We start from the raw sequence: 22,750 nt of genomic DNA on the forward strand, positions 1-22,750 counted from the left end.
GTTCAGAATTGAAGAATTTTTATTTAATGATTTTATATTGATGCAGTTCATAGCACTCAAATCAATAGTCTGTATTTTAATATTTGCATATACATGAAAGATTTCTGTCTTAACGTCTTCTGTTCATGCTTTATCTTCACAATAAACATACAGGAGTTGTTATTCAGAATCCCTTTCTGCCTCTGAATCGAGATCGTGTGTCCAGCTATAAGAAAAAATAAGTTGTAAATATAAACTTTCAAAAGTTTTAAATATAAAAGCATTTGACAATGTTAGAAGTTGCACATGGTTGTAGTTTATTAAACATTCCCTTATCATAAGTAACACTGAAATCTGGGCTCAAAATCTAATTATGAAATTAGGATAGGAGCATCAAAGTTTGACATGGTCTGAGTTAATATTAAAGATATCATGGTTATTTTTCACAGAATGTTCTTTACCCTTTTCTACATGATCCTGCATAATGTAAATCACTAAATGACTTTAGATGGGTTTTCACAGCCATTATCATATATTTATTTCAAGGTACATTATAATAACATGGCAAAAGGTGATTTTATACATCAAGAATCTCAGCAGCAGGTGTACTCACCATGGATCTCTTGCACTCAAAGAAAGCCACATGCAAACCTTTGCAATGTCCCTCCTTCAGACACTCACTGGGCGTCTTGCCGTCCTGTGGACACAGAACACCAGCATCAGCTTAAAATTTTCTTAACCTCACTAGAAGTTGTAGTTTTCAGGAAAAAGTGTAAATTACTGACAAAAATTATATTACATTTTATTTGTGTACCAAATCTACCTCGTGACCTTGGCATTAGTTCAGCTGAGCTAAATATACCTGTGGTTATATTTTCATATCTACTTAACTAATCTAATGAATAACAAAAACAGAAACTTTTAGATGTAAATATAGGATCATAAAAAAGACGAAATGTTGCTTAGAGTTTTATACTCGAAGTTGTGGGGCAGCCAAACGCCTCAGCCATAGTGGAATGGACTTTAACTGTGTTTGCGTAACTTACTTTAAATAAAATTAAAGAATCGAATGTAAATTCTTTTTTTTTTTAGTAAAAAGCACGATAAAGCAGGAATAAATATATTTGATTTTAAATTATGGTGTTACCTTCACCACACAGTCATGCTGAAGGAGACAGGCTTTAAAATCCTCTCTGATTCCAGCGCATGCACGGCCATCTTCCTCTTTATCCTCGTAATATTTGGGCATTCTGTAGAGCTTTCATCCGAGCAAGTTTAAGCGAAAGAAGGCGATAGAAATCTTAAATGAAAAAGACAAAACAAGCTAATAACAAGTACTACTGTTACGAGACTACTGTTATGAGAGCGGCCATGTTGAGTATGACGCACCATCGGAAGTGGACGTGAAATGCATTGTGGGAATTGTAGGCTCTTATCAGTCATATTCAACATCTTCTTTTTGTAACATATGAACATCAATACACAAAACAGGCATCAAAAACAGAAACTTCCAAAGTTGAATAACAAAAACAAAAAAACAAAATAGTTAAAAAAGTAAAATAGAAGACATTCACAAGACGCCAAATACAGACTCATAGACATTAACAATACATGTACCTTTTACATTTTTTACAAGTTTAAAGAGACTTTATTAAAAGAGGGATTTCTTTTAAGAAAACCAGGTGTAAAGGATGAGATTTTAACAATCTACATTTATGAATAAAGAATTTGCCATACAAAATGAAGAAATTTACCAAATTGTAAATGTTTTTATTATCATTCTCAAAGTAACAAATAATATATTTCATATTAAATGTTATGACTGTGTTAATTTTAGTTGATAAGACAGAAAAACATTAATTCCAAAATGCCTGTACATTTTGGCAATCAAAAAATAAATGACATAAAGACGTCAAAGCGCCGCGAGAGAAACTGGAGAAATCATACGGGGAAGGCGAATTTTGAATCTCTCTCGCGGTAAGTCGACGTCATCGGCTGTCAGTTCTTGCGGCGCCACATGAAGTCAAACACACCTTGTCGTCATCCTATACATAGCATGCATGATATCGACATCAATGCTGCCAGAAGTATTTAACTAAGAATCTAATACAGAAGGTATTTATATAATATAAAAATACATCAAATTGAATATATACATTTATTTAATACAATATACGTTTTATATTTATTTCTATCAATTATATTGACCAGATGATGTCATCAAAACAACGCAATTTTTGTATTGAACCTGAAATACAGTGGACTGTGAAAGTAGGCATTTCTATTTTTACTGTATCGAATTAGTAAAATATATAAAAGGGGCATAATAAAGAAATTGATGCACACCTTTTTTTTTCAAACTTTTTAAGCAGTAAATGTACAGTTAAAAATATGACATTGGGTTAAAACTAGCATCTTATGTTTACGGATGTCATACATGTAGCTATCCAATGCAACAATTCTCATATGTCTTATACAAATGTGGTCCTTTTGTTTTGGGGCAACTGTACAATATACAATTTTAAGAATATACTAAATTAAACACACTTAAAACACCATAAATCACACATCAGCTGATCCACATACCTAATAAAGGCCAAACATTTTCAACGTCACATAGTTGGTTACATATAAAACTGATTAAAATTATCATGTCAAGACTGTTTTATTTCAGAACAGTTTATTAAAATCAACGTAAGAGCAGGAAAAAGACAGATGAAGGCACATGAAAGTCCAGAATGCACCTTAAGGGTGCAGCTGTAAGGGACATGTTTCATGATTCATTTCAATGCAAGTTTGTAAGTTTAAAGACAAATATATGCAGATCCCAGATAAAGCCAAGATGTGTCTGGAAACCTCACATGAGCATTTAACTAGAGGGCATGAACACAAATCTGACGTAAATGCAGCAATTTTGCCAAACACTCTCTTTGGATGGGTAAAATTCACACCAGTTTTTACTTCTTCATTACCCAGATCTCACAACAAGATGCAAAGGATGATACATTGCTCTACGGGACACTTAACCTAAGGAAACATTTTTGTCTCACCCCTCATGAGAGATCAAAGTGTAAACATGTATAACAGTACATTGGCTTAACAAACTTTGCATTTCACATCCAAACTCAAGTTACCTCAAGTCACAAAATCATGGGAGTAGTAGGTAAATAAAATGTATGAGCGCTGCAATGAGGCATAAAGGGGAGGACAAAACTAAACCTTTATAACCATTCATCATATTAAAGATATATACAATCACATGAGATGACAGCACTTGGAAAACTTGTACAGTAGTTACAACACCATCATTTCTCAAAGCCAGTAACTACATGCAAAATAAATCAGACCCATAACTTTACAATATAAAAACAATACAACCCGATTCTGTGGATCAAGCTAATATTGCAAAAAATATATATATTAGCAGAAATGTTCATTTTCCTTTTATCACCATTATAAATCTACAGTTCTAGTAATATTTTGCTCATGACCACAAACGGTTAATCTGTGGCAACGGGACTTTACAGAAAGCTCTGCAGTATTATAATGCCAGTCGGTCATATAGTTGTACAAACGCTCCTTTCAATGCTTCTTTTAAAATATTTTGACTAACTCGAATGAATGGTGTTTTCAGCTGAACTACCTTATAAGAAAGAAGTACTGTTAACTCGATTTAAAACTGTTTACCCACATTACAGACCCATTTCACAGACTTCTCCCCAAATCAGTGCAGATTTTGTCCGAGCCTGCTCATATCCCACTGAACGTATTACAAATACTCATGTGTATGATACAGCGTCAAATATGGCCATAGACAGGAAAACCTTTTCTATCTGACAAGATGATATATTAAATGAAAAATGCCCAAACCTCTGGTCCTCTGGAAAATAAATATGAACATGCTCTAAACTTTAAAGCTTCAGTTAAGCAAACACATAACAAAAGATCTACTGTATAGCATTTTGACAAAGGGCGCAAGGCAGTCCTTTTCCAGATCCCTTTATTTTGGGAACGCTGGACGATAAGGCACAGAGGTGGGCGGCCCTGCACCCTTCAGAATTATACAAAGATAACTAACATGAAGTTAAGCCACAATCACCCAAAAGCAATAAATTCTGTCACGTCATACATTTCCGATGAATATAAAATAAAATGATTTACCTCTTGTTAAAGATTTATTTGAAATAAATTAATTCACCTTCACAGATCGTCATAATATTAACAACAGCAATATAAACCTTCAGAGTGATTTACTGGTTGACGATAAACCGACACCAAAAAAGCCACTTTCGTTGACCAGGTAGAGGTCTAAGATATGCTGCCTTTAATTTTTAGAAATTATCTTGTCAAACAATACAATAAAATTCAAGATTTTTCTAAACTTTTTTTTTGCCAAATATCAACATCCTAAAACCTAAAAACAAATCATTAGAGACCAACCAACCAAAATACTTCTTAGAAGCAAAAACTTCTGTTTTCCCATCTCTCCAGCCGTTATCTGAGGTCACCTATGGTCCACGAGTGCCGTGAATGTTCTTCATCAGTAGGATGCATCACATTTTCTCCAGCATTGGTTGAGCCTACAATCCTTATTGACAGCAACGATTGCAATTCTTCATGATTCCAGATTAAACGTCTGGAAACAATCCATTGAAAAAAGTGTCTTTTTCTGTACAGTAGTAGTCACATTTACACAACAGAAATTAAGAAAGTAGAAAAAATTAAAACTGCGAAGACATGGCGAAGTTATCGGAGAAAGACGAAATGCAGAAAAGTGAGGAAAATTCAGTCTGAGAAGGGAAGAAAATAAAGTAAGGTTCATTTTAAGAGATTGGCTCCTTCCATGCAATGTCACTTTCTCTTTAAAGCAGCAGTGATGTGTGTGGGACAGCACATCGCCTCATACATAATCAATCAGGACATCAGTTAGTGTGGGGGTAGTTACCCAGGTATCCTCTTGATGTGAATCTATAAAAAGAAAAAGCACATCTGTTAGTAAATCATGACATCTAGACACATCCAAAAATGAAAAGACATAAGGTCAATTTTCACAATGCAGCATTCATATTTTTGGTCTTACAGGGATTTTTTTATCCAACAATGAAAATTCTTTAATTTTTACTCACTCTCATGTTGATACAAAACTGTATTAATTTTGCTATTCTGATGAACACAAAGGAAAATATTTTGAGGAATGTTTGTAACCAAACAGATCAAAAACCCCATTGACTTCCATAGTATTATTTTATCCTACCATGGGAGTCAATGGGGCTCGGTTACAAACATTCCTCATTCTCCTATTCATTCTCATTTGTGAATTCATTTGATGCCTGTCCCAATGCCAAATATGCGTGTTTTATTAATATTTATACCTATTTTCATCATCGCAATTGAAAGTATTTTACAACTGAATTGTTAGTTTGTTGTGTAATGCGATACATCCATAGACTGTAATAAAAGATGGACAACACAACGTTGCTTCCTTCCATTAATGAATTGAAGGCAAAATGTCCATGTTATGCGAAAACGTCAGTTTGGTGCCAGGCCATGTGCAGAATGAATCGTCCATGGAACCCGGAGGTGAAGCAAGTGTTATCAAACTTCCACCCAAACGCTTGTGTGCCCAATTGAACCACGCACCTTGAACGTCTCAATTGACTAGTTTGCTAAAATATGGTAAGTTAAATACAACTCATTTTGTCAGTTTAAAATAACAGAAATCGAAAATAAGTAGTTATATCTTTAACATTCCCTCGAAGCTCAGAGAGTCCGCTTAGAGAAGCTGTCTATCACAAATGTCAATCATAACAACACGCCCTGTTTCTATAGCATCAAATTACTAGCTAAAATTAAACTTATCACAAAAATGAACAATTGAACATATATCAGACCCAAAAAACAAGTCTAGTTTTTAGACAAAAATATCATATTTAAGTGATTTTCTGCCATAAAAATCCACCACTAAATTCAAGAAAAATTCATTGTGCTTGTTTTATGCACAAAATCACTTAAAGGAATAGTCTACTCATTTTCAATATTAAAATATGTTATTACCTTAACTAAGAATTGTTGATACATCCCTCTATCATCTGTGTGCGTGCACGTAAGCGCTGGAGCGCGCTGCGACGCTTCGATAGCATTTAGCTTAGCCCCATTCATTCAATGGTACCATTTAGAGATAAAGTTAGAAGTGACCAAACACATCAACGTTTTTCCTATTTAAGACGAGTAAGTTATACGAGCAAGTTTGGTGTTACAAAATAAAACGTAGCGCTTTTCTAAGCGCATTTAAAAGAGGAGCTACATTTTATGGCGTAATAGCACTTTTGGGAGTACTTCGACTCGGCGCAGTAACACCCTCCCTCTCCCATTATGAGAGTGAGAAGGGGAGCGGACTTTTCAGGCGAGTCGAAGTACTCCCAAAAGTGCTATTACGCCATAAAATATAGTTCCTTAACAAAATATTTTTTATTTTGAACCGAGTCCCGTTCGTTTGAATGGAGAGGGCGGGGTTTATGACTTGTACTGCAGGCAGCAACTAGGGGGCGATCAAAGAGCCAGAGACTTCACTTTTCAAGATGTATGAGGCACACCCGGGTAAATCACACCAGTCAAATTGGACTTACATTTACAGTACTATTTGTGAAAATTTTATATAGCCCAATAATGATGATATTTGCTTTTAAATGAACAGGAGAGGCCTGCAATTAATATAAAAATGACCCCCAAATTGCAGTAAAACGCGTGTTTGTCATCTTCCGCATTAAACGTTTAACGTGACTTGATGGTAAAAAACTGTACTGTGGAAAAAATGAACAAATCAAAACTGGACAAAACAACAAATCAAATTGTGCTTATAACAAGCAAAAAAAATCTGCCAATAGGTTAAGAAAAAAATCTTAAAATTTTTCTTGAGAAGGGTTTCAAGAAAAAAGTTCCTTAACCCATTGGCAGATTTTATTTTGCTTAATTTAAGCATAAATTCACTTAAATGTTATGCTTTTTGTCTAAAAGCTAGATTTATTTTCTCTGGTCATTTTGCTCATCAAGAAAATGCATCTTGATTTAAGAATTTGTAGATATTTGTACTGAAAACAAGACAAAAATACTAAATAAAAAAGTATGTTTTTACAGTGTGTGCGTTCTTACTAACGCCCCATGGCAATCCCAACCAAGTTGAATTAGTGAATACAGTCCAGAAAACACTCATTAACAAAAAGAATGGGTGTATATGACTAATCAAAGCCCAAAAACAGCAAGCATACCTCACTAAGTATTGCCCACACAGTAGAGTCCTTCTGGACAGAGAGACGTACAGCCACCACAGGATTAAAGGCCGAATCAAGCGTCCCTTCTGCCACTCCCTTCTCAAACTCAGCTGAAGACAGACAGAAATATTGTTGGCTTGTAAATGAGTTCATGAACAACAACAAAGTCCTGCTTTGACCAAACGTGTGTATTTCACAAAGTAGCATGACATGTTTATGTTGTATAGCACTGTAAGCATAAATGTGTTAAGGTAAATGTAATGCAAGTATTGTGTATAACTATGTATGAGTCCTTACTAAATTTACACATCCCTTTAAACACAAAATCCATACATTTACTATTTGGAAAAACTGCTTTCTGTCTTTGCATGTATTATACTCTCAAAATTGCAGGTGTGAGCAAGCATCTAATAACTCAGCAATTTTATAAAAGCGGTCCTCTGTTCTTTTGTATTTCTCTTTGGTCTTCACTTCAGTGTCCTTTAAGAGATCAAATTCTCATTTAGACACAATTATAGAGCCTTCATGCTGGCCGCTAACAAAGTTATACGCAATTTTGAAAGCAATGTTAGTAAACTTTGATGAAATTATAAGCAAAACCTAGCTCACAAACTCATTTAGTCAAACTTAGACGTATAACCGGTCTCATTTATTCACGGGAAGTCTACACGAACAAACATCAAAGCCAATTTAAAAGTTGTTTAAGCTGTGTATCACAGCGGGGTGGTAGTAGACTGCCTCATTATCACTGATATTGACTTAAATGAGCGTGAATAGCAGCATGCACAGGAGACCTATACAAGATATCCCCGTTAACCCTCGGTTAGACTCCGACAAATCTGTCACCCCAGGGTTTGTTAGGACATTTAGGGAAAACTTTATGGATCTAATTGAGAGTGCGGTCTTACCGTGAAGGGCAGGATCTCGACAGTAGTGTTCTCGATTTTATCTCCAGGGTGCTCCTGGTTTCCACTGCGAAAAAGGAACCTGCCAATCAAAAGCCTGAGTGTTAATGAATATTCATGTACAGGCACAAACTCATGAATATGCGTTTACACGCATGTACACACACTTGCAGGACATGGGCAAGAAGTGTGAAAGTTTTGAGGCTAGCTTAGAAAAGTGAGACACACACACACTCACACACACACACACACACACACACACACACACACACACACACACACAGACACACACACAGACACACACACAGACACACACACACACACACACACACACACACACGCGGCTCTACTGAAGCTGTTAATTAAATCTAGTCACACATAAGTAAATTGAGAGCTCATCTTGTTAGCACTGTTTATACTCAAACACTCTGAACAGGTCAAGACCTTGCTAGACAAGAACATTAATGACTGCATGTTTTTATACAACATAACTCTCTGTCGGTGTCTATTAGGGAAGCAGCTTGATCTCTCTTTCTCTTGTATAGATCCGGCTTGTACCTGGTTTTAGAAAATATATGATTGACATGTAAGTAGGCAGCCCTAGATGCTGCACAACAGTTTAGCCTTAAAAAATGTAGGGCAGTTTGTCTGTTTAGGGCTACTGTAGAAACACGACGGCGACTTTCATGTAAAAGGGTGTATGAAGATAAAGCGTCTCATTGTCAGGTAATAAAACAGTACAGTTCATTATGGAAGGTCTTTATACACCAATGATAATATAGTTATGTAGATTTTATTGCATTATTGTCAAGAGACTCTTCTAAAAGTCCAACATTGCATCTTTAAAACTAACTACAAACATGATGGTTTCTGATGAGTCATTTAACTAAAGGGCATCCTTTAATAAAATAAGTAGTAAGAGTTTTATGCATTTTAGTTGTTCAAACATAAACTTTTAAAAACAGGTTTTAAAAAGCAAGTTTTTAAGAATGATACTGTTTAAGGGTGGGCCGATCCACGTTTTCCATTACCGATCCGATTTCGATAACTGAATTCTGAGTATCGACCTATACCGATCTTACCTTAAATATCTTCATATATAAAAAATTGTTTTTCGCATAAACCTGTTGAATATATTAGGAAGACTTTGAATATAGTGTATAAAAATGTTAATGGTGCTTTTATAATAGTCTGACTTTCTATAGCATGACACTAACAACCACAAGTAAAGCACAGTATCGAATTTGGATTGGCCCTGTTATTCCGATATCCGAACCAGCAAAAAAAAGAAAAAAGATCGATATCCGATCCAAAGTATTGGATCGGCCCACCCCTAATACCGGTATCGTCTCTGTGCAAACTACGAAAACCCAAATTTGTAAAAACGGTGATGTCATACGCATGTATGTGCATGTTCAGACATTTTGTGACAAACTGACCTGACATGCAGCAGGGCTCGACATTAAGGCTTGTCCGGGACAAGTGGATTTTTTGAAGGACAAGTGTAAGAGAAAATTAGTTCTCCGACTGGACAAGTTAAATTTCAAACAGTGTTACTTAACGTTATGTGCCGTTAACGACAGAGCAGAACGCGCAGCGCAAACACAGAGCGGAACATTGAACAGAGAGCACAGCGTGTCGACACACACACACGTTTTACAGCTTACTGTTCATTGTTACTAAACAAGCTGCGAGCGCATGAAACCTGATCGCCAAACACGGAGGGGCGGGATGGCATGGAGTGGAGTGGAGAGTGATGTTTCTTCAGGCTCCGGCGTGAATATATAAATGACAGGCACTTCAACCGAGTTTTCATCCCTGTGTGTCAAAAAAACCGATTTAAGTCCGTATTTTTCTCTTCTAAAGTTCGGAATGGGCTTAAAATCTTGTTTAAGAATATGTTTTATAATGAGAATCTCTCTTCCAGCGTGACTATGTATGTGTGCGCGCCGCGCGACAGCCGATTTAAATCTGACAGAGTTCGTCACTGTATTTAAAAATCCCACACAAACATTACAGCGTAAATGCTAGGTTTAAGAATGATTTTATATATAACAGATAATCTAGATACATTTACCCTAATACGTTTTTTAAAACATGGTAATTTTTTTATGTTTTGCTTTAGTGTTTTAATGTCAGACAATCATTGAAATGTGGGAAAAATGAAGAGAAAGGCAGCAGATATAGCATCCTTTTTCAGAAAGACTAGCAAGAAGCAGCCAAATGAATCTTAGTAAAATACATTTCAGTGGCCTACAAAATTCACGTGATTTTCTGGTTTCTATGATTTTTTCAGCAATTGGAGATATAAATTCTGGTTTCAAAGTCAATTTTAAAAGTTTTATTTGATTAAATAGTAAAAAAAAACCTGAGGTTGAATTATGACTATAAATTGTATGTTAATCTCAATTCATTTTAATACAAATTAAAGTATTGCAGCAATTGTATGTTACACAACATTGTGATTAACGCACCTATAATACTTAATAGTATTTTAAGGTTGAATGATAGAGATTTTATGTGCCACCCCAGAGTAACTGCTGGCCCCTGCCTGGCCTCCCCTATGAAAAATCCCTTGCTCCGCCACTGATTAACAAAACACACAAAAAATTGATATTATAAATCTTTACCCGGACAAGTGACTTTTGTGCATGGACAAGTGAAACATAAATGTACTTGTCCGAAGGACAAGTTCCTCAAAAAGTTAATGTCAAGCCCTGATGTATAAAGCACTTTTGCTAATCGTTTGTGGATCCATGTCAATCGGAACCTTAACCTTAAAGGGCCAAATTTACTAAACAGGGCAAATTAGCATTAAAATAGCAATTTCTGAAAAGTGTAGATGGGAGTGGAAATTTCTGTAGGTGGCGCAAAAATCTAATTTAAAAAAAGGCAAGAGCAGCGATAAATGGTTAAGCATTTTGGGTAAATAATGCCGCAAATACCAGTACATTGACGAGCGCTAACCACATCATCAATTTTGCATCTAAACGAAAACTCCTACAAATGCATATGCAATAAGATCAGTCACAAAAACATTTGTGTGTTTATTTTTCTCTGTGTGTTTTTAGTAAATCTTTGTAATACTTTGAAGACCTTGTGTACTGGAAGTCGATTTTACTTCCGCATTGTGATGCATTTCTCTAAAAAAGTGGGCATGGCTTGTGTTTTCCAATTTGAATTGATTGGATATAGAAAAGTAGGTGTTAAATTCAGAAATGAAACTTGCAGCAAACTGACATTTGGAGGGGTGGAGTTAACAGATGATCCCAGTCAAGCCATCTAGCTGACATTAGAGAGTTATTGCCACAAGAAGGCGGAAGCACATTTTCAGGGTTGGTAAACCAACTTAACCTAACTAAACTAAACTTAACATATCTTAACTTAGTGAACTAACTTACCTTAACTAACTAAACTAACTAAACTTAACTAACTTGACTAGAGTTAGGTAAGGTAAGTTAGTTTAGTCAGGTTAACTTAGTTTAGTTGGTTTACTTAGTTTAGTTAGTTAAGTAAAGTTAAGTAAAGTTAGTTTAGTTAGTCAAGTTGGGTAAAGTTACAGTTAGTTTAGTCAGGTTACGTTGGTTTAGCTCGTTAAGTTATGTTAAGTTAGTTTACATGGTTAAGTTAGTTAATTTAGTTAAGTTTAGCTAGTTAAGTTAGGTTAAGCTGGGTAAAGTTAGGCAAGTAAGTTAGTTTAGTTAGGTTAACCCTGTTGTAAGATTGTGTTTTCTACATTAGACTGATAAATTAAGTTGAAGAAACCTAGATGAACAGCATTCAATCTCTGCAGCTGACCGACTTTAAGTGACGCTGAAAGCAGCTATCACGTCCTTTGTTTCCTGCTTAGCAAAACTGGCATACAAGACAGTGCAGCACATGATGCAGGTATTTTGAAATAATGCATTTTAAAAATAACCTTGGCTTTGTTCTGTGTAACAACATCATTTCAGGATGTCGCTGACTCTGGTTAGAAACTTAACGCGTGTGCAAGATAGCATCGTGTGGGGAGCTGACTATCAAAATAGTCAAGTTAAAAAGGTTTTAAGTCAAACGGCATACAAAACTGGAAGTACATAAAGTAAAAAAATAAGTCTGTATATGTTGTAGGTCCTCAACACTTTATTTTAGTTTTCAAATCATGAAAGCATGATGCATATTTATTGAAACATTATTTAAAATTATGCAAATGTAGTGTCTTTTTTTAATTTTACACTTTTGAGAAAGTAAATCTGTTATCCTGTGTTATTCCACAAATTTTTTTTTTTTTATAAATTACTGCATCCAAAACAACAACAATTTTTACCTGCCTTAAAATGTTTAACACATGTGGTTTTGCATAATTTTTGATTGAATTTTAATATAAATTTAATCCATTGGTTAACTTAAAAAAAGTAAATGTGAAAAAACATGTTTGATAACTGCAGTGCTTAAATTATTTCTTACGGAGTAGAAAAAAAAACAGTTTCTCACATTATTCTGAAAATTAGAAGGGTGTAAGAGGCCTCCAACAGAAATCTAGGGACTCCAAATATCTAGAACCGGCCCTGCTCGACACAGATAATTGTTTATAATAAACACTGCAATATTTCATTTAAAAATAAGTCCGTTTTAATTTATAAATAATTGTCAGTTTTAATTTCATGGGGACTTGCCAATAGATGGTGCTGATGCAAGATGTTTGTAAATCTGGCCCAAAAACCTTTGATATTAGTACACTGTTATCATGTAAATCTGTTTGTCAAAATGTTTTGAGAAGGTGTAAACAGGGTTTTATACTTGCCGTCTTTTGGAAAAAATTGCATGTAAAGTTATTAGATCTTTATCTGCTCTATAGTTTCTCCATTACATCACACGTTCCTCTCCATCTATCTCGGTCACACACACACTCTCTCTCTCACTTTCTTTCTTCCCCTGCAGCGGTTTTGTTTGCAGCTTATTTTAGAAGCTTCTCATTAGACACCTCTACTCCCCTGTGAGGACAGCGTGACATGGAGAAGTGGGACTGATTTCTTCTGATTAAAGCTCTCTGACTCTCACATTTAAGAGAAGGTGAGGATTAAAGGGAAGAAAACATTACAATATGAAAAAGTTTTTAATTAAATACATTTCTTTACAACAAATTAAAGTAAACAACTTTCATGTGTTTATCTACATACTTAGCCATGGATTGGGATAAAAAATTTTTCGCATTATTTATCCAAGCATGACAAAACTGTTAAAAAAGCGTTCCATATAGTACATACAAAAATAAAATGATGGATAAACACGTTTGTTTGTCTGTGTGTGTATCCATGTGCTTGCATCTCTCCTAAACCCCATTTAGACATCACTTTGAAGAGGCTTCTGTGTGAACACAAACACGCCCTGTAAATGTTCTGGGATCGCTCCCGTAAACAGGACCTAGTAACATTCCCGTAACATTCAGGGAAAGGCCTCTGTATGAACAAGACCCAGAAACAATGCAGTAAGGGGCGTGCTAGTGAGAAAGCGTGTGTCATGCAACCAGAAACAACCAGAAGTGTGTCATGCAACCAGAAGGTTCAGCTCTTTGCCACAGAGATTTAAAAGCAGATCAACACTCACAACTAAAGAAATGTCAACAAACTGGACTGAAGCAGAGATCAGGGAGCTCTACAAATGTCCGTGCTGAAGCTGAGATCTTTCACCAATACGACAGAACAGTGCATCACGTGCTCCTTACGATCTTGTCATAAACAAAAATGCAAGAGAGAAATCACGGATAATACTACTACTACTAATAATAGTAATAAGCAAACTTCAGATGCTGTGGGAAAAACTTATCAAGTTAATTTAGTTAGTTAATTTAGTCAGTATAGTTAGTTTAGCTAGTTAAGTTAGGTAAAGTTAAGTTTAGTTAGTTAAATTAGTTAACTTAGTTTAGTTAGTTAAGGTAAGTTAGTTTACCAAGTTAAGTAGTAAACTAACTTAACCTTACTAAACAAACCGAACTACCTTAACTTACTAAACTGATTATTTGTACGATCATTTTTACCATGAGATTGGCGGCATATGAATGTTTCATGACTCACACGTGAACCCTGTCGTAAGATGGCGTTTTTTAAGTTAGATTGATAAATTAAGTTGAAGCAGCCTAAGTGCAGGATTTTAAAAACGTCACGTCTTTACAACATGCAAATGCACGCACAGATTCCGCAAAAGCTTTGCCAGTGTGAATTAACCAAAAATCAAACAATCCCGGATAAATCCTGGACGCATTTTCTGTGTATTTTCTGTAATTTCTGTGTGACTAACTTTGCTCGAAAAAAAAAGTGCAACCACTGACCTTTCTATGTTGACCGGTCGATCAAATTTGAACAGGACGTAGTCTCCAGCCATTGGATTGATGGCCCAGAAGAAGTCCTCGCCCATGTAGGTCTTCTCAAGCGTGTGGCCTTGATACACTTTAAGAGAGGTGGAAACTTCAGCCGGTGGGTTCACGTGGATCTTATGCAGTAGAGGTTTCAGGAAGTCTTTATCCTATTCAAGAAAACAGAGGAAGTCAGGACTGCAGCCAACAGATGCAGGTGACGCCTTGCGTTGACTTTTCTCCAAAATACGATACTTATAATAGCAAACTCAATTAAGGAAAAGGTCAGCAATTGAAGAAAAACAGTTATGCACAAGAAAACAGGATACTAAAGGAAAACAGGAAGGTAAAATATGTTTAAATGGAAAAAAATAGTCTACACCTGGTATTGTCTCAGGCGATCACAACTACACAGCATCACTTAAACCACATTCTGATGTAGTCAGTAACACATTTGGCAAATCACATTGTACTGTTACCTAGAAAAACAGTGCATGACAGTACTCTACTCCCTTATAAATCATATATTGCACTTTGTCCGTAAGGTCACTTTTGTAATGAGATTAAAGTATATTTGTCAAGTTTTTGGCTGTAACACACATACAACGTGTGTGTTTTCAGCCTTAGATTCTGGATTCAAAGTTCGGTAACACAATATACTGTATGTCATGTCATATGAGCGACATAAAAAGTAATGCTGTGTTTACACAAGGCCACGGTGAGGCGTCAAGCGGGAGTGATTTCAATGTTGAGTCAATGTAAAGGTCTCACGGTGCGAATGGTGCTTTTTGTGCATTTTGCGTTTGACGCGAATTTGCGGCTGACGCCCGAATTGAAAATTTGAACTTCGGCGGATTTTCGCGCTGCGTTAACCAATCAGGAGCCTGCTTGCTGCTGTGGCGGCAGCCTGCCCGGAATCATTCAACATGAAGGAATGCTTGATATTGTCCGTGAGCAGTCACCCGGAGCTATACGACAAGTTCTTATTTTTATAGAGACAGGAATAAAAAGGACCTCGCTTGTGAGTGTCAGTAAGGACATTGGGCAACCTGGTAAGTTGTAAATACACACTTCTCTTTTGAGTCATGTGACGTTTATCGACCCGTGCTGTTTATTTTCCCTCTATAGTAAGGTGACCAAATACAAACTGGTAACTCTCTCGATAAATGCACAATCAACATCAGCCTTCCTGCAAACAGACAACTGCATAGCACTTGCCCCAACCACAAGAAGCAAATTTTGCCTCTGACGCGCGTCAAATGCTTGCTTTTTGAATGCAAGCATTTGAATGCATTCAAACTGTTCAAGCGGCAAACTAGGTGCAGTAGACGCGATTTTTGACCCGCGGTTGGTGTAACCGCAGCATTATGGTTCCAACATAAGAAGTGATGCATAGTCCTGAAATCAGAGCTTCTTCACTTGAAATCAAATGACAAGTTAGACACATTTGAGACTACCAGGTGTAAATGATAATGTGTCTTGGCTGACCACCAAAGACGGATTTTAATACAATGTATAACCGGAGCAAAAGTTCAGGCAACAAAAACCTGATGAAACACACCACAGTGGCAAAGAAGATTTGTGAAATAAGAGTTACCGTGAGCTTCTGGATTTTCCCAGCCAGGGAGGAATGCAAACCAACATGCTGGAATAAAGACGGCCTGAAACGAATACGCAGACTAGACTTCTGTCTCTCGCAGTGTTTCTAAAGCGAAAAATAAGTAGGGGACATAAACACATTGTAATGTACAACTGAGTTCAAATGAGTGTAAAATGTTTTCAGAGGTGTGAAAAGCTCTGGTCCGTCTTGACCACAACAGAGGCGTTGTACACATCCGTATGAAACTCGTATGAACTTACAGCATCCTTTTCTGGGTTGCAAACTTTGACCCAGAGTATGTGATCCAGCAGCCAGTCAATGGGCTTCTCCTTATAAAACATGAAGATAAACTCCACTATGAGATTTAGATCCGGGGCTTGGAACATCTTTCCTGAAATGGAAAAACAGACAAGTCTTAGTCTGGATTCATAACCAATGCCAATAAAGTCTACAAATCACCTAAAAATAAATAAATATTGTCAACATTTACTCATACTCAGGTTTTTGTCATGCCAACATTTATTCTTCTGTGGAACACAAAGGGAGAAATTTATGACCCTGCCTGTAAGGTCATGACAAACATTGAAATCAATGTAAAATCAATAATTGAAAATAATTTAAACTTTAGCCTGGATTTCACAGACAGGGTCACATTTTATGGTAATTTTTTGGATTTTATGTTTCGATCAACATCTGCTTTGTGTTCCATTGAAGACAAAAAGTCATACAGGTTGGAAATGACAGGGTGAGTAAATGCTAAAAGCATGCTTTTATTTGTTTTAAAAGACTGTAATCGATATAAAATGTATGAAATATTAATCAGCTTATTAAATATGAATAGAGCTGAAGCGCTGCATTAGCTTATCCATTTTAAATTATTTAAAACTTGATAAATAATAACAATATTATAAATTAGAGGCACACCAATGAAGCCAAGCTGTGAAAACTCGAGGATCATCCAGTCCTCGGAGGAGAGTTGTAGGGCAAAGTTTTTCATGGTGGCAAAATAGTTCGGCTTGGCAACGATATCGTCCTCTAACTGAAAGAAGAACAGGAAATAGATATGAATCATACACAAGAGATCAAAAAAGCTACACATACTTCAAACATCACCTCTCTCTCACAAGCAACCTGGAAAAAGATAAAACAAACCCACACACGCTCCATACGCTAACAAAAACACAACTGAACAAAGTTAGCGCATGTACTATACCCTTGTGTAACTAAAGTTACAAAAAAGATGAAAGCAATACCTTTCCCCTCTCCTAGGACAGCACAGCGTGTATAGAGAGCACAAGGACATGAGGACACTGGAGAGGTTTATTGGCACAGCACAGAGAAAATCAAGAAAAAGTGGATGAAATTAAGATATTGGGTATAGCCAACATGCAGACAGACAAACATGAGCATGTGAGAATGAGACAGACTTGAATGAATGCACCGTGACGACACAATATCAAATGATGAGGTTTTTGCTTTTCTTGGGAAAATGTGAAAAGGTCAGACATAAATGACATTTAATCCAAACACATAGATACAAAGCTTCAGTAAAATGAAAGTGAACACTGAAGTGTCAGACATCTTCAGACTGACACTTAAACCTCAAAGCTCACAGATGCCCACAGTTTCCATGAGTACCACTCGAAACCTTAAACACTAAACTTGAAACTAGAAATCTTTCAGACGCAAAGCAACTGGATTCATGGGAATTTGCCAGTTTTCTTGATTCTTGGCATTCTACCATAGTGGATAAATGGTTGAACGGTCTAGTTTATTGGTCTATATTGATATGTCCTACTTTTTGTGCTGTAAAGCCTACAGACAAACTTAATAATCTTAAAAGTCCTGTTTTTTTTTAATTCAAGGATGAACCTCTGGTCGTCCGTTTATTCATTGCTGGCTCAAGCTGGAGTCTGCACAGGTTGTTTATTTTGACTTTTTTGTATTTGAACTGAGGATTGGACACGGTGTGCATCAAAATTAGACTAAGCACCTATTTTAGTGAAGCTGTGCAAAAAGATGTTTTTGGGACACTTCTGAAACCTGCCATGACGTGTCTGGTATAAACACAAGGACTGACTAACGCCCCATTCAGACAGCCAGCGACCAGCAGTAGCAGAGACAGATGCAATCTCATTCATTTCAATGGAAACCGGGCGACTTCCGGCGGCACGAGCGTAAGTGACCGTTGGCGACCGTATGGGCGTGTTCAGCGAAGAAAAGTTTTACTTTATGCAAATGTCGAGCGAATTTCGAGAGCGACTACCAATGAGAACGAAGCAGTGGAGTTCACCTCATCCTTCTGTCGTCAGTTACTGGCGTGGATGGTACTTATTTGTTTATGACTAGCAGATTAAGAAACGCCTCATTGAAAGAGACGGGCGACACACAGCGATAACATCGCTGGCTGTCTGAATGCGGTTTAAAGTAGCCGCGATCAGCTCTGGTGGTCGTGTGGCCCTGCGTTTGTGTGATTATAATCACAAATTTAGAAATGTCTAAACGTGAAACCTAAAAAAATATAAGTTACTTAGCCAATATAAATGTTTCCTTACAAAAACCCATAGCTTCCCATTTTAGAAGAAATGTAATAACTGTATGTATTAGTTTTTGATGGATGGGTGTTCTTTTTTGAGCTTTAAAAATGGGGCACTATCAAATGCCATTATAAAACTGAAAAGAGACAGGATATTATTTAATAAAACTCTGACTGTGTTGCAGGAGGAGAGAGAGAGAGAGAGAGAGAGAGAGAGAGAGAGAGAGAGAGATTGCTTTTGTAAAAATTTGAATCACAAAAAATAAAGATTAATTGCTCTTGACTGTCAGAAATCTTCCCGCTGACCGTATTCCCAATTGTAAAATGTCACCTGATAAAAACAAAAATCCCCAAACAACCCATGACAAGTTCCCATGACAACGGCTTAAAATCCAAACTGTGTCTTTTGGGAATATTCACATCAGTAACAGAAACATAACTGAAGCCTAACCAATTAAGCAGGGTAGGGTTGCACCAGTCGTTCGTAAGTTCTTAGTCCCCTTAGTTAAGTTCTTAGAGGCTTAGTAACTACTAGCTAGTTGATAACTAACCCTGTACTTTATTCAGTTGCAGCATTTATTCTTAAGGCAGAATGTAGCTAGTAGGTCGTAAGCTCTCCGTAAAGTAATGCGTAGTCGCATAGAATGACATCTATTTTTCTTAACCCAATCACAAGCCTTCTAATAGGTAAACAGGAAATAGTCTGAACAGCACGTAATTTCAAACACATTCTTGACTGGCCTAAACTGAAAGTTAAAAAGACTTTAAAGAAAACGTTATTGGCCTCAAAACATTACACTTTTAATTGAAAATATCTATCCCACACATGGAATAGAAAATAAACAAGAAAAATTTCAGTCGTGAAGAAAATCTTAATTAATGGATACACAGAAAACAAAACAGTTCTTGAAAACTCCTTGACGAACTCTCAGCTCTTTATAATCAATTACGAGCTCATCGATGTGATCTAATCTGGCTGACATCTTATTCCGACCGTTATTCATGGACAGAGGCTTCCGTAAATATTTAGTTACAACATATTGTTACGTTTAAACTAAGTTTAATGGTGCAACGCAAAAACATTTAGTAGTGCATAAGTTGTAACTTAGTGCCCATTTATGTCATAACTAGGCTACGTTGTAGCTTACGCACAGCTGGTGCAACCGGCCCCAGAAATGCAAATACGTTTTAAAATATGTTTTGATATTTGAAAGTTAATCCTAAGGTAAACATGCATCCGGGCGGTTTAAACGAAGAATTAAATTTATCATGTTTCTTGTGAACCATTCTGGTTTTGTAATGATATTTTGGGAAACAGTGGTGTATCTGTTTGTTTTGAGAATTTCTTCATTCACAGCATAGACTATAATTAGGGATGCTCCGATCGATCGGCCGATAATGCTTGCTATGTTTCTCAATGAAATACGGCGAAATGCCGCTACATCCAAAAGCCAGGGGGCGCTCTCGTGCAGAAACTCAAAATGCGCTGTAGACGAAGAACAATACACACGCAGCTGTGATGACACGCAGCTCCATGAAATGGGTGAAGGATATATTTATATTGCTGTTCTTCAAACCTTTTCAGGTATTTTCATGATAATAAAGAATATGTTTGATAATTATGTTTGACGAGTGTTGCTTTTTCAAATGCATGTTATAAACGACTCAAACTAACAGTGATTTTAGATCGATAAGGACTTACTGATTAAAAGCCGTAGTACATGAAATAGCTGTAATTAGATCGGCTGTCCAATTCAGAATAGTGATCGGCCACGTATTTTTAGTGGAGATCGGCATTGATCGGAGCATCCCTAACTATAATGGGTATATATAGAGTCTTGATGTATGTCCTTTGATATTATTCTCTGTGTCGTGCACATAATATATGGTTATATTATATAACATTGCTGAACATATGGTTATATAGATATATATATATATATATATATATATATATATATATTTATTTTTTTATATATAATTTGTTTTCTGATAATTCGGGGAACTATATGACTATATATGTTTTGTGTATCTACGTATTTGTATGTCCATACACGATATTCATGATTAATCAGGTTGCATTTGAATAGAAATTGAAGAAGTGTATTTGCATTCAAAAGTTTCAAGTGTAAGTTCTGTGATCTACCATTAGAGACACTCTATACAAGCAAACATGGTATGTATTGTCTGAGTAGCGGATACGTAGATATATAAGTTACGTCACAGAGTCAGGTGGACTAATAACATTGATGATGGGCTAAGCCCGAAACGTTTGTATCTTTGCATCTTTGGCCATTTGATTATTTCGGCACTGAATAAATGTTTCACATTTAGGATTACTGTGTGCGGACTTTTCTTCTCAGCATTAGCATAATAACAGTTAAAGGAATAGTCTACCATTTTGCCATATTAAACTGTTATTACCTCAACCTAGACGAATTAATACATACCTATCTTTTTTCAATGCGTGCACTGCACAGCGCGTTGTGAATGTGTTAGCATTTAGCCTAGCCCCATTCATTCCTATGGTATGGTATGGTAAATGCTAACACATTCACGACGCGCTGTACAGTGCACGCATTGAAAAAAGATAGATATGTATTAATCGTCTAAGTTCAGGTAATAACATAGTTAAATATGGCAAAAGAGTAGACTATTCCTTTCATATAAAAAGCTAAAATAAACAAAGTTGTCTATGAAATATTTTAAATCAAGTCACAACCAGTTAAAACATTGTAACAGTAAAACACTGTAAAACCTCCTGTAATGGCAAGGGACTTGCAGGACATCAACAAGTAGCTCAAGTTGATTAGGTAACAACATATTGTTACATTTCCAGATTTTAAAGCAACACTATGTAGTTTCCATGTAAAATGACTTACAGCTCCCCCATGTGGTTGAAAAGCGCAACAGTGCCTGATATCAGACACTCTTCTGCAGGCAGGGGGAGGGGCGGGGCTGTGTTTCCTACCCTCCACCGCCACTTTCAGAGTGTGCTTGTAGCAGCTAGGAGGCTGCTCAGGTTGCAGCAACAGTACAATTTGTCCAGTTAAAAGTTGTTCTATCACTGAAATAATTTTAGAGACATTATTTAAAGGTAAAAAAACTACATAGTGTTGTTGAGTTTTTATTGCAACAACAGTACTATAAACATTAAACACCCATTAAATTAACCAAACCGAGGAATGAGATTAAATTATTGTTCAATAGACATTGGGTTTAAAAGGATTCAGGACGATATTTTAAAGGCGGAGTCCATGATGTTTGAAAGCCAATGTTTATATTTGAAATCACCTAAACAAACACGCCCCTACACCAATAGAATCTGGACCTTCTGTTGATAGACCCGCCCCACACATACGCAACCCGGCCTTGTATTTGATTTGATTGGCTATAAGTGTGTTTTGGTAGTCGGCCCGTCTCCTTTTCCAACGCGTTTTTCAAACATCGTGGACTCCGCCTTTAATATGGGAAAAATGTTATGGGTAAAAAGTAGTGATGCACGCTGTATCGGCCGGCAATATTTATCGGCCGATTTTTGATGAATTTGAAACCATCGGCATATCAGCAATAGCACGAGAAAGGCCGATACCGATTGTTTATTAAATAACTGCATAAAGAAACCCATTATATGTAAAAAATGAGTTAATGTTGTTAATAAAATAAATGCTGAATAGCAAAAACCACCTTTGAAGGTTGTCATGCTGTCTTATTATTTTTGTTTTAGCTTAATTTGTGCCTCTCTTATTATGTTGGTCAGTTGAATGTTAATTAGATCCAATCCATGTTCAGTAAAAATAATTTGATGCAGAATTAAACTAGCTAATAGACCAATTGTATAGTATTGTATACAAGTGTTTAATATCGGTATCGGCCAGAAGTTGTCTTGTTTAAATCGGTATCGGTCCAAAAAAATCCTATCGGTGCATCCCTAGTAAAAAGTGTTTAAGTACTGTATGTTTACAAAATTATACATAAGATCTGCAATTATTGCGTGTTATTTTCTTATGTTTGTTTATGTTATGTAGTGTTTATGCTCAAACACTTTTTAAAGTATAATACAAAGGAACTACCATTTCAAACTACAAAATAATTTTGTTTAAATTTTCCAAAAAACTGCAAACTAGGTTT

At 36.2% G+C, this 22,750-nt stretch overlaps 2 protein-coding genes across 2 annotated transcripts in view; both read right to left on the reverse strand.

Moving 5' to 3' along the window:
- Nucleotide 1: 1 nt before the first annotated feature.
- On the reverse strand, nt 2-1,385 carry coa5 (cytochrome C oxidase assembly factor 5). Its single transcript, XM_055215668.2, has 3 exons — nt 1,127-1,385; nt 593-676; nt 2-205 (listed from the first exon to the last, which is right to left on the reverse strand). The coding sequence occupies exons 1-3, from the start codon at nt 1,226-1,228 to the stop codon at nt 164-166; spliced, it is 228 nt and encodes a 75-aa protein (XP_055071643.1). The 5' UTR covers nt 1,229-1,385; the 3' UTR covers nt 2-163.
- A 1,257-nt stretch (nt 1,386-2,642) lies between these two features.
- Nucleotides 2,643-22,750, reverse strand: part of mgat4a (alpha-1,3-mannosyl-glycoprotein 4-beta-N-acetylglucosaminyltransferase A) — a 69,046-nt gene continuing 48,938 nt past the window's right edge. The window contains exons 8-15 of the mRNA XM_073854994.1: nt 17,008-17,122; nt 16,344-16,474; nt 16,081-16,188; nt 14,460-14,653; nt 8,156-8,234; nt 7,660-7,727; nt 7,245-7,350; nt 2,643-4,947 (exon numbers count right to left, since the gene is read on the reverse strand). Coding sequence (XP_073711095.1) covers nt 4,921-4,947; nt 7,245-7,350; nt 7,660-7,727; nt 8,156-8,234; nt 14,460-14,653; nt 16,081-16,188; nt 16,344-16,474; nt 17,008-17,122 — 828 coding nt within the window. The 3' untranslated portion in view covers nt 2,643-4,920. The remainder of the gene's footprint in view (nt 4,948-7,244; nt 7,351-7,659; nt 7,728-8,155; nt 8,235-14,459; nt 14,654-16,080; nt 16,189-16,343; nt 16,475-17,007; nt 17,123-22,750) is intronic.

The sequence above is a fragment of the Misgurnus anguillicaudatus genome, chromosome 17 (genome assembly GCF_027580225.2).
Source record: "Misgurnus anguillicaudatus chromosome 17, ASM2758022v2, whole genome shotgun sequence".
NCBI classification, from domain to species: Eukaryota; Metazoa; Chordata; class Actinopteri; order Cypriniformes; family Cobitidae; genus Misgurnus; species Misgurnus anguillicaudatus.